This window comes from Poecilia mexicana, unplaced genomic scaffold (assembly GCF_051168715.1).
Source record: "Poecilia mexicana isolate PSO_F unplaced genomic scaffold, ASM5116871v1 scaffold_22, whole genome shotgun sequence".
NCBI classification, from domain to species: Eukaryota; Metazoa; Chordata; class Actinopteri; order Cyprinodontiformes; family Poeciliidae; genus Poecilia; species Poecilia mexicana.
This window is the reverse complement of record NW_028263391.1, coordinates 7,619,573-7,636,851: the sequence shown is the minus strand read 5'-3', so window position 1 is coordinate 7,636,851 and position 17,279 is coordinate 7,619,573. Positions and strand designations below refer to the sequence as shown.

Sequence of the window (17,279 nt, the reverse complement as noted above, 5' to 3'; positions counted from 1 at the left end):
GAGACAGTCCAGCACATAACAGCAGGGTGCAAGATGCTGGCAGGGAAAGCGTACATGGAACGACATAACCAAGTGGCGGGCATAGTGTACAGGAACATCTGTGCAGAATATGGACTGGAAGCCCCGAGGTCAAAATGGGGGACACCCCCAAAGGTGGTGGAGAATGACCGAGCTAAGATCCTGTGGGACTTCCAGATCCAGACAGACAAGATGGTAATGTCGAACCAACCGGACATTGTGGTGGTGGATAAAGAACAGAGGAAAGCCGTTGTGGTGGATGTAGCAATACCAAGTGACCACAACATCAGGAAAAAGGAGCATGAGAAACTGGAGAAATACCAGGGCCTCAGAGAGGAACTGGAGAAGGCCTGGAAGGTGAAGACCACAGTGGTGCCTGTGGTCATCGGGGCCCTCGGGGCAGTCACCCCCAAACTGGAGCAGTGGCTCAAACAGATCCCAGGAACAACATCAGACATCTCAGTCCAGAAATGTGCAGTTCTAGGCACAGCCAAGATACTGCGCAGAACCCTCAAGCTCCCAGGCCTCTGGTAGAGGACCCGAGCTCAGAGGATGAAAGAGACCACCCGCGGAGGGTGAGAAGGGAATTTTTTATATATATATATATATATATATATATATATATATATATATATATATACACACACATCACCTACAACACAAAGTATTTCTCTTATTCAGTGGAATAATCTGCTTCATCCCCTCGGAGGGCTTCTTTCCGGTGAGCATCTCCTGTTGCGGCGTTCAAACCATCCAGACGATAACGGCTCATACCTGACCCAACACCGTGGTGCGCTACTGGAGCCGCTTCTAAGCCTCTACTTGAACACTTGGTGTTTACACCGCTGCAAAACATGCTTCTTATGATGAATGGCTGTGTGTGGACGGTCTGCTGAACTGTGCAATCTCCACCGCTTAGCAAGCCTGTAGTTAGAGACAGCAGAGCAGCAATCTCTTCATCTCTGCACCACGGCCGTCCCTTAATCCTCCTCTTGTCTGTGTTTACGCTGACGGGACGTCCATTATGCTCTTAGACTGATGTTGACTGGTGGTCTTAGCCGGAGTGGCGTGTCAGTCGCTTGAATACCCTCTGCTTTTTGTTTGTTTTGCAGCTCTCCTGGAGAAGCCTGTGTCCTCTGGATCCCCTGCCACCTCCCCCGTGTTGGATGCCCACCTGGTGCCCAGCAGCCCTCTGTTTCCTCCCAGCTGCCCTGGCACGCCGCCCGCCCAGGATGACAGCTGGAGACAGACTGGTCTGCGTGGGGCAGCCTCTAACATCAAGAGCCTGCCAACAGGTGGACTGCCTTTAATTTGGATTATTTTCTAACATTCTACCATATTATACCCACAAACATCAATTGATTCCATTGGGGCTTTCATGATAGACTAAAACAAGTCGCTGTTCAAGTGTCTGCTTAAGGAAGTCAGCAGTGAACATGTAGCACCATGAAGACCAAACACTGAATACTGATCCAAACCACACTTCTAGTTTTTTGTTGTTGTTGTTGAAATATTAGAAAAACTGTTGGTTTTCTTCCGCTCCCCAACAGCACACTGCTTTTAGTGCTGAAACGATTAACCAGATTAATCGTGATGAATCAGTAACTGTAATAATCATCGGTTAACCCTTAACTGGAGTATACAGACAAAAAGAAGCCATTTGCTGACGAAACAAAACAACACAGAGCAGTAATTATGTCAAACTTGTACAAAGAATACTCATTTTGCACTGAAGATGAAACAAAAAAAAACTTAGTCTGTAAATATATTAACTTGGTTCGAATTCAGTAAGGAAAATCTCATTTTAAGCACCTGATATCAGTTAATCCAAAAATAATCGGCAACAGATCAGCCCTACACTGTGTCGATGTCAAACTGATTAGAAAGGCCTGAGTTTTTCACATGTTGGTGTTAGAAGTATTTTTTTTAGCTTCAGGTTCATCCTTTGCTCCAACGATCAGGTGTTCGCTAAAGGAATGCTTTTATTACATTTTAGGCAATTAAATGTTTATGCTTTTATTTAAAAAAAAAATAATTTCAATATTTATATAGATGTGTGTGTGTGTAAAAAGATAAAAAAAAAAGCCGAAGTAGTTAAATGAAAAATGGGCCAATTTTTCTTTTTTTATTTGCTTGAATGTCAGAATAATCAATAGAATAATCAGTTGCTAAAATAATTGTTAGTTACAGCCCTAAACACTTTATGTTGGTTTGTCACATAAATTCCTACTAAGTACACTGAAGTTTAAGCTGTATTATTAATGGTAATTTCCAAGATATTTGCAATCTGCCTTTTTTTATTTGTATTTTCTTTGCACTTTTAAATTTTCTGCTTCACGTTTTAGCCGATAACTGCCCGTTTTGTCTGCTGCAGATGTGAAAAGGACTCCAGAGTTGGTCAGCAAAGGACTCTGTCTCGGAGACCTGACGGCCTACGACGGTCAGAGCTGGATCAGGGACGGTCTCGTCACCGGACCAGAGCTCCCAGTGGGCCCCGAGAGCAAACCGGGGGGCCCCGACAGGGACAACTCCTCTGATGAGCTCAGCAGCAAGTTCCGCTCCCAGTGCCTCCACTCGTCCTCGTCCTCTTCATCTTCGTCCTCTGCGTACGAGATGGCGCACAGACCGAGCTCTCCCGGGTTGACCATGACCGTAGCCCCCAAAAGCCCCCTCTTTTCCCGATCGCCCTCCACCAACAATCCCTTCCCCATCTGTCCCCAGCTCCCCGGTCATCAGTCAGGCACCAGCATGACGCTCCCCAAAGTACGAACTCCGCTCACCCCCAGGGACAGCATCCAGCTGGTGAAGAAGCACTACAGCCAGCCGCAGCCCAGCCTGGACCGACTGCACCACCTCAACGTCAACATAGACATTGTGACGCCGTCCTCCGCCTCGTCCACCCTGAAGAGCAGCGGCACCGCCGCTTCGCCGTTCTCTCAGCTCGTGGAAGAAACCGACATCGACGACGGGCTCCTGGATGGCATGGACGAAGCGATGGAGGGCACGGAGCCGGAGGAGCCGTGTCAGGATGGCGTCTCTTTCGTGGGACTAGCAGAGGAGCTGGAGCAGCTGGATCCGGAGGCGGTCAAGCCGCCCACTCCTCCTCTGCATCGCTTCCCCTCATGGGTACGAAACAACCTGCAGCTGTTTCAGTTGTTGAGTTGGGAGGTTAGAGAAGGTTATGAATTAGAGTTGGACTCAAAATGTTAAGGCTGAAAATTATTCCCATTTTGTTCTCCTGGATCATAATCAGGTTGTGTCTTAGCGTGTTTTCACAGTTGATAGTTGCAGTTGGAAATAAAACGTGAATGGCAAGCGGGCCGGAGACCGCTCCACAACAAGGAAGTGCAGTGCAGGGTATTCTGGGTAAATACAACTAAAACAAACACTAGAGGGAGAAATGGTTCGATATCCTTTACCAAGCACAAATGAGAAATCCTGCAACGAATAAAATCTGACGCCATTTTTTTTTTCATGAAGAAAGAAGCGGCACCTTTTTCTTCTTCTGAGGTTTTTGTGTCATTTCCTTCAGTATTTCTTGGTGCAGCGCCCCCCTCAGGCAACAGGAGGGGAACAGGTTGCTCAAGTGGTTTGGATCGTGTGAAAGTGAACCACACCAGCTGAAAAAGTAACAAATGTATATTGCGATATTGATTCCCAATTGAATTGATTCTGTCAGGTGTGAAAGCACCCTGAGCTTTAAAATTGAAATCAAGTATATTGCGGGGCCAGATAAAAAAAATTTTCCCACTCAATCATAAAACTGTCTTCAATTGGATAAAAACACAGCCAATAATCCTCATAAAAGCTACTCCTTTAAAGGTTTCTAAAGAGTGGTAGCAGCGAAGCTTGAGTATCTGTGTTTGTGTTGTTCCCTGCAGGAGAGTCGGATCTATGCTGTGGCAAAGTCGGGAATGAGAGTCTCGGAGGCCGGGGCTTTGGCCAGGGGTCTTGGACGAGGTGAGAGAGACGCCGTCTCATTCATCACTTGTTCTATAACAGCAATCAAACCCCATAGTTCCTGTCCGTTTTGAGCCACGGCGGGTCTACCTGTGGGAAGTGAGTCAACGCTGTGAAGAAGGCGGGGAGAGAGGCTTATTGGGGCATCCATCATTGCTGCTTTTGATGTCACTTCCTCTGGCCTGAGGCTGCACACACCTGTGCAGGTGTCTGTTTCACCTCAACAAGGCTTTCCAAACCTTCACATCCCCTATGATTTTATTTTTTTTCCCCCTCCAACAGCCTTTAACTAAAAAAGAAAGGCTGGGGAAGAGAAGAGGATGGGAAGGCTGCTCTTTAATTAGCAGCAGTAAAACGTCACGGTCTGGTTGTAATAACGGCCGTGACTTCAGTCCTGATGTCTCTGTTATTGTTGAGATGCAAACACTGAGGTTTGAAATGCTGGCTCGACGGGCATATATTATCAGTTTTACGATTTTTTTTTCTTTCTTTTTTTCATTTGTGTCCAGACTTGTAGCTCTTGATAGATATTTTTTATTTACACGTTTGAAGTCAAAAGACTTTTTTTTAAAAGTGTAGTAAAAAGAAATCTATCCATTTCTCAATGGCCACTCAAGAAGGACACATCTCCAGATTAAAGGCGAGTTCATCTCATCAGGTGACAATTTCAATGGCAATTTGTGCAAGAAATCGGAAGAAAAAGTGTGACAAATAGCCTGACGTATTGCACCAATGGTGCTTTCAAAGACCGACTCAAAGCTGAAGTTGCAACTCCCACCCTTTTGTGTCCTTTTTGTGACATTACCATACATGACGAATGTTCTTAAATGTCATACCTGATTCAGCCACTAGATGGCAACTAAATGAACTGAAACAGTGGAACAGTAACAGAACGGTTAGTTTTCACGCTATGCTACACTTGCTGCGGTTGGGAATGAGGCCCGAATACTAATATACAACCTGTCATTCATTTGGCTCAGGCACTGAGAGAAAACAAAAACAAATGCAGCTGCAGCCAGTTAGGGCGGGTAAACAGATAAACGCTTTTGCTTCTTTGTTGCGTCTCAAGAATCCCAGATGCAACCATCCATTTGTCTGCTCGTTATGGAAAGTGTCCGTCTGACACTCTGCAGCTCGTTCTGCGGGATCCCAAGGCAATCCTAAAGGAATGACATAATCCCTGAATCTCCTCATTTGACTTCTTTGGATGCGGAGGAGGCGGTTCTGTGTTCTGAGCTCCCCTCTGATGCGCCGTGTCCTCAGAGGCTTCATGCTGATCCCTACCTGCGATGCAATTTTTCAGATCTCTGATAAAACTCTGTAACGTTTCAGGCTCCACCCTGCCCCAGTATCCAGCATCAGGGCCTTTTACTCAGCTGATCTACAAGAACATCAACGTTCCAGTCTACAGCACTCTGAAAGGGGTGAGTACGGCGCTGCACGCTGGTCTCACTGTTACACAAAGTACTCGCCATTTCCAGCTTCCATCTTTGTTCAAACGTAGGCGTTGTTGGCACGAGAAAGACTTTTGAATTTAGACATGCGTTTCCTAGAAAGCCACCCAGATCAGCAGCGTGCCTCTCCCAGACGACGACTCCGGCTCGGAGGACGACAGCAGCTCGCTGGCCAGTCTGCGAACCTCCATCTTGAGCCCAGAGAGGAAGGGCAGCGTCCCCGGGAGCCCACGTGCCGTAAAGAGAGGTGAGGAGAAAGCGGAGAGTTCGGGCAAGCCCTTCGTGTTCACTTGGTGCGTTTCTAGATTGTCTCTGTTACCCAACAGGTGTGTCCATGTCCTCCATCAGCTCCGAGAGCGACTACGCGATCCCGCCGGATGCGTACTCCCTGGACAGCGACTACTCCGAACCCGGGCACAAAGTCCAGCGCACTTCCTCCTACTCCTGTGAGAGTACCGGGCCCGTAAGTCCGTGGTCGCCGCGCTACACTTCACGGCCTCGATTTGATTTCGTAGCAGCGAGGAGAGTACAGTCTGATCCGACAGCTCAGCTGAAAAATATTTTCGCTTCCGCAGGAGACGATGGAGAAGTCGGGGTACCTGCTGAAAATGGGCAGTCAGGTGAAAGCCTGGAAGCGTCGCTGGTTCGTCCTGAGAAACGGGGAGATCCTCTACTACAAGTCTCCAGTGAGTTCCTTCCCGCTCGCCTGTTTGCTTCCTTCTACCCCTGAAAACACTGCTGGGATATTTGTACGATTTTTCTATCATTCTGAGGACGGCGACAATGAAATCTAAACTTGTATATGGTTTTTGAACTTTAGCTAAAACCGCATGTGGTGCATTTCGCCTTGACTTGGTATAGAATACGATAACGGCTGCAAAACGTGGCTGGTGTGTTAATTGTTTTATGTCCTAATGCCACTTTAAAAATCTCCACACACTCAGACATTTGTTTGCTAACATTTTATTTCGGTGTATCGGAGTAAAGAGGTGCTGAATTCACACTTTTCCAAGCTTTTAATTGCAAAAAACTTCATTATTTCACAATTATGCCTCACACTTATGTACTGCTGTGGGGATATTTTGAACACAAACCTTTAGGTCTACTTATTTACCGTGTGTTTCTGTATTTTTTCTTTTGTTTTTCTTCTTTAGAGTGATGTAATCAGAAAACCTCAGGGTCAGATTGAGCTGAACTCGTCCTGCTGCATAGTGCGTGGAGAGGGAGCGCAGACTTTTCAAGTAAGTGGAAACACATTTTACCTTACATGCTTTGTGCATAGACTCCAATACCAATGAGTGTTTAACAGCAGAAAGTCTTATCTGGAAAGATCCAGAGATGGAGAGCTAAAAAGGAAAAGGAAAAAAAAAAGGGAAAATTTAAGGAAAGAGTCTGGAACAGGAGTAGAGTTTTACTGCTGCATACCAGAGAAACGCATAGAGGAATGGCATCAGGTAAAGAGTCACAGACTGGAATGTTTTCAGAAGCTGATTCTGATCTCCCCTGATGTGAAACGCGTTTCCCATTTCGATTCTCGCTTTTTTTCCCCCCCATTTCTCTCCTTATCCCTCCGTTTCCCGCCATCAGCTGATCACAGAGAAGAAGACTTTCTATCTGACGGCTGACTCGCCCAACATCCTGGAGGAGTGGATCAGAGTTCTGCAGAACATCCTGAAAGTCCGATCCAGCAGCCCTGTTACCGTGGAGACGAGGGCAAAGCCCACCGTGAGAGGCTGGCTCACAAAGGTGATTCATTATATTAACAAAAAATAAATAAATGAATAAATAAGCTACAGTAACGGGTTAAGTTGAGCAATGAAAATGGCAGATAAGCCTGTCGGAATTAATCAGTTAATTGCACGATCAATTAAAATGAGGTTAATCATTTTTATGCCGATGATTAATATTTTTTTAGAGAAAATTTTGCCTACAGAGGCATCATGATCCATTTTATTTATGGTTTTATTTTGGATATTTAAAATATCTTCCATTTCTAGGGTGAAATGTTCTTTACAAAATTAAAGTTTATTGCATCATTATGCCGCCATTATCATTGTACTACTGGAAAACGGTTTCGAAACAGTAATATTATCATTGGACGACTTTAGCGTCCAGAAAAATTAGATTTCACGACAAACCTAACGGCAGACGTAGCCTGAGACGAGGATGTTTTCCTCACTGAGACGGCCCGGCCGCCTTCAGACAAACTCTTCACGTTCAGACTCGGCCGCCGGATCAGGATCTGCAGGAATGTTGCCCTCCACACCTCCCGCCGTTAAAACAGGCACTTGTGCATGACGGGTCTGCGGCAGATGAACGACAGCCTCAAGCCGAGACGATGGAGCTCACATCGTCTCTCTGCGGCGTGGCTTTGATCTGCGCCTCGTGACACGATGGCGGTTTAGGGGGCGGAGCCACCTCTGGCGAGGGCAGTTAACCACGACGACCCCGCTTCTGACGGAGGCACGCCTGGCTTCGTCCGGACAGAAGCCCTTGTCAGACGGAGACGTGTAATTATCGTCTCCAGCTGCACGGCCTGTTTATGTTGCGTAGCGGAGGAGAAGATGAGCTGACGGCAGGTAGTCGTCACCTGGAGTCTAAACTGTTTGTTTGCCTGATGACAAAACTTCCTGAACATCTGCAGCTTGGATGTAGGAATCCCCTAAATAAATGTCAGGGTCTTTAAAAACAATAAAATCACAGATGCAATGCTGTGAAAAGTTCTCACATTCATGCACTCCTGAATATTTGTATTCAGCCCCCTTGAGTCAGAACTTTGTTGATCTTGACAGCGAGATAAAAGAATCTAAATCTCTTTCTGCATTTACAAGAAGTTTGAGGCTCATCATGACTAAGCGATAAAGCATTGATTAAGCTGATGTGTAATTTTTGTGAACTTGAAATATGTCTGTAATAGTCTTTACAGTTGAATAGCTAATTTTGAGTTTATGTGAATCGGGAGGAAAATATTTAAAGTTTATACTTCAGTCTGCTCCTTTTAATTTATGGTTTCTTTTAGCTGTTGTATAAACTATTCAGATTTATTGAGTGAATTAAATAAAAAAAAATAAATGAAAATTAGCTTCCCCCCTCCCCCTGCAATCCATTTTGGACACACATTCCCATTTAATTTTGCAAAAATAAAATGCAAAATTTTATTTTTAAAAGAAAAGCATCCCCACAGCATGATGCTGCCCCCTTTTTTCCCCAATAGTCACTGTATTAAAACATATTAAAGTCTCTGGTTTTAATGTGGCAAATTTCAAAAGGTTCAAATGATTTAATCCCCACTGCCAGAATCTATAAAAGAAGAAGTTATTTAGCAAACAGCCATACTGTTAAAGCTTTTTCTAAAAACCTGTGTGCGCCGTTTGTTTTCTCGCAAAGGTCAAACACGGACACTCGAAGCTGGTCTGGTGTTCGTTGGTGGGAAAAGTCTTCTGCTACTTTCGCAACCAGGAGGACAAGGTTTGAGATGTTAAAATGTCTCTTAATTGTACTTAATTTTGCTCAAATGAATTACCTGCAAGGCAAAAACATTTTACTCCCTCTTACGTTTCGCTCACTCGTGCTAATTTGTCGTTCGGTAGCTTCCTCTGGGCCAGCTGCAGATGAGGGAGGCGTCCGTGCAGGAAGTCGATCGCTCCTGCGACTCAGACGAGGACTACGAGGCGGGCGACCGCGGCTTCCTCTCCTCTCACTGCACCTTGGTGGTCCAACCGAAAGACCAGAGCCCGACTTATCTGCTCATTGGCACCAAGCAGGAGAAGGTAGAAGAGCAAAAACGTTTTATTATTATTATTATTTTGTTTCCCCCTCTTTTTCTTGATGTTGACAAGTGCGCTTCGTTTTGCGGCAGGATACCTGGCTGTATCACCTGAATGTAGCCGCCGGCAGCAGCGCGACGCTGAAGGTCGGCACGGAGTACGAGCAACTCATTGGTAAACTTATGGATGTGGAGGGAGACCCAGGTGAGAAACGGAAGCCGACTCTTTCAATGTTTGCGTCTATTTGAGTTTTCATGTTTGGGAGGTGAAAGAAAGCATGAAAGCAAGGAGGTAATAAATGATGTTTTCACCTGCTGGACTAATCAAATCTTTTTTCAATTGAACAAGATGAGCTTTTCTTATATTTTAAAGATTAAAACCTTTAAATTTAGATATTAACCCCTGTGCAAGACACTAGGAAACACTGTCAATTTTTTTTTTAATTTACGTTGTGAACACCTTAAAATTGTTCGGTTTTAACCAGGTGTTGCATGCTCTCCCTGCTCCTTGATCCTGCACTTGATGAATCTACTGACGGTGATGTGTAAAGTCCAAGGACACACACATTACCTTCAGTAGCACTCGGTGTGTTGCTGTGGTTCATGTCCTGCGTTGGCTCCGGTTCCCTCTGCAGAGCAGCCTGCGATTTCTTTTGTCCAGCTGTTTTCTGACTCGCTGCAGCTCTAAAACTCCCGTCTCTGCTTCGTCTGGCTCACGCATAAACTCCCGCTCCTCTTCCCAGAGTCTGTGCTGTGGAAGAGCGAGGCCCTGAGCTTCTGTAAGGAGGGTCTGCGCTCGCCTCTCACCACTCTACCGTCTGAAGCCCTGCAGACCGAAGCCCTCAAACTCTTCAAGGTCCGTCTCCAAACTCCTCATCAACTTTTTTTATATTTTTAATTTTTTGTTTCTTATTTGTCTGCCACCACCCACTAGCAAAAGAAAAATAAATAAAAAATGAAAAACTCTTTGCAATTCTGCCTGCATCGCTTTCGTTTTGTCCCGACCTGGATGTGCGCCGCTTCCAAAATGGATCGTTTGGGGCCCGTTCTCATCGAGGGCATGGGAGGGAGATGATGGCCTTGATTATCTGCTCTGTTTGAGGCCAACTGTTCCTGCGGTTTGGCTGCCACTCTTCTGCTTAGAGGAGAGTCGTGACAGGTCGGGGTGGCGGGGAAGGGGGGGAGGGGTGACCACTGCATGTGGAAGGGGACGCAAAACGAGATCAAAGCAAAGTTCGGGGAGGTTCTAGAGGGATGTCGGTTCCTTTTTCTCCCTCTTCAACTCTCAGTGCGGCCCCTCCGAAACCTTCCTCCCCCTCGCTCCCGGAGCTGTCAGTGCCTCCCGCCCGTTGCTCAGTTGAAGCCAGAGATGATGGGCTCTATCTTTGAGCAGCCAGCCCTGAAAACTGTCCCAAATGCCAAACAATGAGTCAAAAATGGAACGAGCGAGGCTCTTTTCGACTCGGGCCATTGAAGTTTAAATGAATGCGAGGAGACCGATGAGAAATATGACATGGAGTCTTTGTTTGGCCTCAGACAAGAGGAGTCCGTTATTAAAGTTCCCTGTGTGCGTCTGATTTTCAGTGAAGTGCAAACACATCAGAGGAGCATCTTTTCTGCTTTATTTTGCTGTTGCCATGGAGACTTACTGTATACTTTTGGGAATTTTTTTTTATGGTGAATCAACACAACGTATTGTGTAATTGTGAAATAGAAGAAAAAAACATGTACCGTATTCCCACCCAAAAAGCCCCATAAAATTGTATGTACCAATAATCATACGAACTATTTTTATTTTAGCCTTTAAATTATTCTATTCTATTTGCATACAGTAGGATATTAACATAGTTCACTGAGATCCAGCGTTGCTGCCCTCCTAAGACCTTTTCCTCTCTTCCCCTCATTTAAAAGTTTCTAAATAAGCCACTGACATTGTTTTTATTTTGCTTACAAGTAAAAGTCTGAAAAGTGTGGCATGTATTTGTTCACTCTAATACTAAGCCAGTCAAAGTAAAAAATTAATCAGTTAATTGCACGATAAGTTAAATTGTATATAAATGATATGTTTTCAAAGGCAATTTTCTATCCAGAGACATCGTAAAACATTCTGCTTATGATTTTGTTTTTGCAAGTTTTTTAATTCCATTTTATTTATTGTTTTTGGTTGTTGTGTTTTACGTTAGATATTTAAATATCCCCCAGTTCCAGTTTGCAGAAAGTTTATTTGTCTTTGCATTAATACGCCACTATCAATACAATAGCTACTTGAAAATGACCTCAAAACAACATTATCGTTTATCACAATAATTACTGGGACAATTTATCATCGTCACAGGCGTATCCAATATCCATAAACAAAATCCTTTCAGAAGTGCCTAAGTAGAAAATAGTCCATCTATGATTTATGTACATGGGTTGCATCCAACATGACTTGTGCGTCTTTGCGTCACTCTGTCGTTAGTTATCCTGAGTGACTTGGTTCCGTCTCTGCAGTCCTGTCAGCTTTTCATCAACGTTCTGGTCGAGTCCCCTTCCGTTGATTACCACACGTCGCTGGCCCAGAATGCTCTGCAAGTGTGTCTGACCCACCCGGAGCTGCAGAACGAAATGTACTGCCAGCTGATCAAGCAGACCAATCGCCGGATGCCGCACAACTACTCCCTAACCCAGGTCAGTCGGATGTACATAATTCAGAAAAAAAAAAAGATCCCAGGAGGAATAAATCGCTATTTTGCAATTTAGCCAACAAAGCAGTAAAAAAAAAAAAAAAAAAAGGTTACTTTTTTTTCTTTCTGCTTTCTGTAGTGTTGGCAGCTGTTGTCGCTGTGTGTGGCGCTGTTCCTCCCGCAGCAGCATTTCCTCTGGTACCTCAGGCAGTATCTTCAGCACAACGCCGACCCCAGGTGGGAGCTGATCCCGTCACGTCGCAGTAACAGAATCCAGCCTTTTTGGGCTCCTACTTTTGAGTTCTTTTCCTACGTTGTTGTTTCTGTTCTCTCGACGCAAAGGACCGAGGTGGGGAAGTACGCCGTATACTGTCAGAGATCTTTGGAGAGGGCGCTACAGAACGGAGAACGGGAAGCGAAACCTTCCCGGATGGAGATCGTGTCCATCCTGCTGAGGAACCCTTACCATCACTCGCTGCCGTTCAGCATCCCAGTACATTTCATGAACAACACATATCAGGTACCAATTCGCCGCTGAAAGGACTTTCAGAGTCACGGTCCAGCTCTCGTAGGATCCATACAGTAACTGCGTTTTCATTGCAAATGTGTTCCAAACTTTGTCAATATTCCGCTAATATATAAAAAAAAAAAAACACAACTATGCAATTGAAGCGTTTCAGCTAAATAAGAAACTCACACGTGAACATGTCTTTTTCACGTGATAAGTCATTTGGAAGCATGCTGCTCCAGCTAATGTGTGATGCGAAAAAAGTGTTTCCATTGCAGTTTTGTGAAATAAACCAATTTCGATAAGGCCAAAAAAAGAGAAAAAAAAGCCTCATCCTTGCACCAAAAGTTTTGACCTAAACACAAGGTTTTTTTTTTAATTTGCATATTTTCATTAAGCAAATTTATTTTCAAAATATGTTGTCCAATTATATGGTGAACGGAAACACAGCCAACCGATCCTATTGACTACACCCACCTCATAAATCAGAATATTTTGATTTGATAGGATGAGGCACATGTAGACTTTAGGTCTGCTGCTACTCCTGATTGAGAACTTCTCTGGACATAATAATTTTTTTAATTAGGGTTTGAACTTTAGAAAACTTTTGGCAAAGAACTTAAAAAAAAAAAAAAAAAACTTAAAAAGCAATATATTCCCCCTTCCCTTACTGACTGCATGATGATCAGGGCTGTCACTCACTTCTGGAGTAAAACTGAAAGAAGACGATCTTGTACGACGTGAGCTCTGATCGTTTGCCCAGGTCGTCGGGTTTGACGGCTCGACTACGGTGGACGAGTTCCTCAGCACGCTGAACCAGCGGATCGGCATGAGGAAGCCTCAGCTGACGGGGTTCGCCCTTTTCACCGACGATCCGTCCGGCAAAGACCTGGAGCACTGCCTGCAGCCGTCAGCAAAGGTAGGACTTCTAGTTGCTGGTGGGTGTCAAATGTTTGGTCTGATTTACTGAGGACTTGGAGGAAGTGGATTTCGGATACACAGGCTGCGTATAATTTGGAGTAACAACATCGAGAAAACTGCCACAATGCAATAAATGTTGGTCAGTATTTTTTTTACATGCAATAACTAAAACAAATTAATATGTTAAACATGTCACAAATCTATAGTTATTCTGACGGAGCTGCTACTGCCACCTGCTGGCTGAAATTAACTTAGGAAAAATGAAAATCTGACAGTTGTGACAGCTGGCTGTTTTTCCTTTTTCTCCAGATCTGTGATGTCATTTCCAAGTGGGAGCAGGCTCTGAAAGAGCTGCATCCTGGGAAAAATGAAGGGACACGGATTGTTCGGCTAACCTACAAAAACAGGTCAACTTTTTATTTTTTTATTTTTATATACACACACACACACACACACACACACACACACACACACACACACACATATATATATATATATATATATATATATATATATATATATATATATATATATATATATATATATATATATATATATATATATATATATATATATATGGGGATTTTTAGCAGGAAGACCGTCATTCTAAACTCTCTGGGCTCAGAAGTTTAAACTGCACCTTCTGTCCACATGTACACTTTTCTTCAAATTCAATCATTTCATCACTACGGAGCGTTCTGTAAAAAAAAAAAAAAAAAAAGTCTCCCAACCAGGAAACTCCCCTTTTCACGTAGAGTTTTACAGCCGACTGAAGAGCTTTTCCCTTTGAAAACAAGATGTCTCTGTCTGCACGTTGCCACAGCAACACAGGCTTCACTTTGTCACGCAGATGAAAGGTCGCATCTTCAGTGCGAGTATTATTCTTAGAAGGTGCACATGCCCGGACAAGGCCACGGAATGCCTTTTTAAGAGCTTCAGGATGAAATTTGGCAGATTGATGTGAGGAGTCGTTTGAGGAAAAACACGTTTCATCATAACGTTTCCATCCTGCGTGCCCAGGCTGCGTTTCAGATCTCAGGTCAAAGGAGAGACGGAGCGAGAGCGCCTCCTGCTGGTCTACCAGGTGAACGACGAAGTTCAGCAAGGCCTCTTCCCTGTGAACAAAGAGCTGGCTCTGGAGGTGGCCGCGCTCATTGCACAGGTCTGGAAAAAACGATAATTCAATTGTCGGAGTCGAGATTATTGATAACCCTCCGACTGTTTCATTCTTGTCTTGTTTCAATTACGAGCTTCAGTCTGTTAAGTTGGGATTTTGTGACAAAAAGGAGTGAAAGGGGAAAACATGCATAGTTTGCAGATTTTAATTTGTGAAAATGTTTAAAAACTGTGGCGTGCTTTTAATCTCAGTTTTCCTTTGGCGATCACAGCCGCAAGTCTTTTGAGTTTGAGTGTTTTCAGCTGATTCTGAATTAGATTAAGGTCTAAACTTTGACTGGGCCATTCAAGCGAGTGAATTTACTGTAATCTAAACCGCTCCTTTGTAGCTCTGGCTTCTTTCTTCGAGTCGATGTCCTGCTGTCTTGCTCCCTCTTCCAGCTTTTCTCCTACATTTTTCAATTTCTTCCGCTCCATTTGTCTCCTTATCAACTCCCTGTTCCTGCTGTGTCGATAATTTCCCTTTGGGATTTGAGTAAACTTGATCCTGACCTTGAATGTTCAGTCATTGGCACTATCAGCATTTAAAACTCTGCTGTTTTTCAAGCTTTTTTTTTTTTTTTTTTTTAAGAAATACCAGCACTACTTTTGGTCCTCATGATATAATAGGTTGTATTAGAACAACCTACCATTGCCAAGAAAATATTCTATCTTATAACCAGCAGCTTGACAACACTTGAGTCATTTTGGAAGGATATTTTCAACTTCTTTATGTTGTAAATATCAAAATGACTTTCCCCTCAGGTTGAGCACGGTGATTTCGAGCGGTCAGGCGTTTCCTCTCCTGCCGGCTCTCCTCAGTCCAAATCTCAGCTGATTCTCCTGCAGGCCTTGGAGCGCTTTTATCCCAAACGCTACAAACAGGAATGCACCACAGAGCAGCTAAGGTGAACCAAGCATCGCTCTCTCCTTAAAGAAATTATGTCGGTGCACAATGAGCTTTTCTGGAAATCTCTTCTCTAGTTTGTGGCTCAATGAAACGGAGGCAGATCCGACTCATTAGGGGGTCTCTGTTGCTTTTCTTCCCCTTCAGAGATCTTACCGAGCGTCTGGCCTCCAAGTGGTCGATGCTTCGTGGGTGCAGCGCGGCCGAATGTGTGAGGATATATTTGACCGTAGCACGGAAATGGCCTCTGTTTGGCGCCAAGCTCTTCAGTGCAAAGGTATAAGTTTTAATTTTTTGGGAGAGACATTCTATTGGCTTGTATTTTTTTATTTATTTATTTATTTTTTTTGTGGAATGGAAAATAAATAGATGTTACCACGGATGCGATCTTTGATTCTGAGATGTTCAGGAGGATGACAAGTCTTCCTCTGTCCGCAGCCTGTTCCTCCTTCTCCGGTTGACCAGAGCCAGGTGTGGCTGGCAGTCAGCGAGGACGGACTCTGTGTCCTAGACGGCACGATGGTGAGCTCGACGCTCGGGGGGGAAAAAAACCCGAAACGACACAAACACAATTTATCCTCTTAAGAAAGTCTCTCCAAGGTCACATGTCAGGCTGTTTCACTCCGAAGCTCGGAAACTGAAGTTGGTTGGTAAATTTATGCCGCACAGCTGGCTCCGCTACAGCCACAGAGCTGGTCTTGACCCTGGAGACATGGCCGCGGTGTGTTGAGAAGCAGAAATCCAAAGGAAAATAAACTGGCCTGCTTTAGATTTGATGTTCTTCATCCTGACAGATGGCAGTTCCCAACATGTAAGCAGTGTTAGCGCAGGCTCTAATTTTCCGCGGCCCGCGTCGATCCGTTTCCGTCCTCGGTTTGGCTCGCAGCGTGGCCCGTCAGCTCAGGAGAGCGGAGAAAGAAACGTAGTGAAAACCGTGTCAGTCTCTGCTTTTCTCAGTTTGGGCCACAGAAAAGCAAAAGTCGAAGGAGCGTCCCAAACAAACTACAGGCTCTGCTTCGTGTGAAACCAGAACATGCTCTTGGTTTCTGCTTTGCTGATTTTTTTTTTTTCTCCCCCCACTCACTATGTGTGTTGTTTTGTTTTTTTCTGTGTATTTCAGCACACCTTGTTCACGTACCCCTACCATTCGGTGATCACCTTTGGTGGGTGTCGTGATGATTTCATGGTGGTCACCAGCCAGCAGAGGGAGTCTGGCGTTGGAAAGAAGAATTTAGAAAAGCTGGTGTTTGCAATGACCAAGCCAAAGGTAAGTCTGCAGTGTGTATCAGAGTCGATTTAGTTTGACATTTTATGTATTCATGTATTGAATCTCTGGAATCTCTGGAGAGCCTCAAATACGTCCTACAAAGCCTCATCATTTATGCTAAGGCCACAAACCGTCTTCATTCACTTCTGCTGAGAAAGTTAAGAGGCCAGCATGGCGACATGTGCCCCTCAAGATCACTGAATATTGTCTTTCAGGCCTGCAAGAACAAAATGACTTCAGAGTCTCTGAGCCACAAATTTTGTTCCTGCTCTGAGAAAGAGAACAAATTTCACTCTTAATATATATACATGCTAGCTCCCTTCCACTCCTTTTGATATTTTGATATGACTCTTTGATTATCTTGATGATAGCATGGTTAATTATGTGTGAACAAAATCTCTTTTTTTTTTTCTCCCTCTGCATTTTGCTTCTGATAAGGATCCTGACTTAGAGAGGACTTTGCAGAAATTGCAGGCTAACGCTCTCTTTCCTCCTCTCTGTTTTGATATGACTCTTTGATTAGACCCATATTTTCTTTGCAGTTTTAGCAAAGCAAGTGTAAACAAAAACCTTTTTTTTTTTTTACGGAGAGTTGTTTTTGCACTTTATAACCCAACGACTCTACTTTTTAACATTAGAATTCACGTTACAGCATTG

General features: G+C 44.2%; 1 protein-coding gene across 1 annotated transcript in view; it reads left to right on the top strand.

Annotated features, from left to right (window-relative positions):
- Positions 1–17,279, top strand: part of plekhh1 (pleckstrin homology, MyTH4 and FERM domain containing H1) — a 36,286-nt gene that overhangs the window by 16,097 nt on the left and 2,910 nt on the right. The window contains exons 7-29 of the mRNA XM_014991947.2: positions 1,131–1,313; positions 2,393–3,144; positions 3,900–3,978; positions 5,311–5,402; positions 5,532–5,679; positions 5,759–5,895; positions 6,008–6,118; positions 6,587–6,673; positions 7,020–7,178; positions 8,820–8,900; positions 9,023–9,202; positions 9,292–9,403; positions 9,942–10,054; positions 11,692–11,868; positions 12,004–12,101; positions 12,207–12,384; positions 13,136–13,291; positions 13,603–13,700; positions 14,314–14,455; positions 15,214–15,356; positions 15,503–15,632; positions 15,794–15,877; positions 16,476–16,622. Coding sequence (XP_014847433.2) covers positions 1,131–1,313; positions 2,393–3,144; positions 3,900–3,978; positions 5,311–5,402; positions 5,532–5,679; positions 5,759–5,895; positions 6,008–6,118; positions 6,587–6,673; positions 7,020–7,178; positions 8,820–8,900; positions 9,023–9,202; positions 9,292–9,403; positions 9,942–10,054; positions 11,692–11,868; positions 12,004–12,101; positions 12,207–12,384; positions 13,136–13,291; positions 13,603–13,700; positions 14,314–14,455; positions 15,214–15,356; positions 15,503–15,632; positions 15,794–15,877; positions 16,476–16,622 — 3,587 coding nt within the window. The remainder of the gene's footprint in view (positions 1–1,130; positions 1,314–2,392; positions 3,145–3,899; positions 3,979–5,310; positions 5,403–5,531; positions 5,680–5,758; positions 5,896–6,007; positions 6,119–6,586; positions 6,674–7,019; positions 7,179–8,819; positions 8,901–9,022; positions 9,203–9,291; positions 9,404–9,941; positions 10,055–11,691; positions 11,869–12,003; positions 12,102–12,206; positions 12,385–13,135; positions 13,292–13,602; positions 13,701–14,313; positions 14,456–15,213; positions 15,357–15,502; positions 15,633–15,793; positions 15,878–16,475; positions 16,623–17,279) is intronic.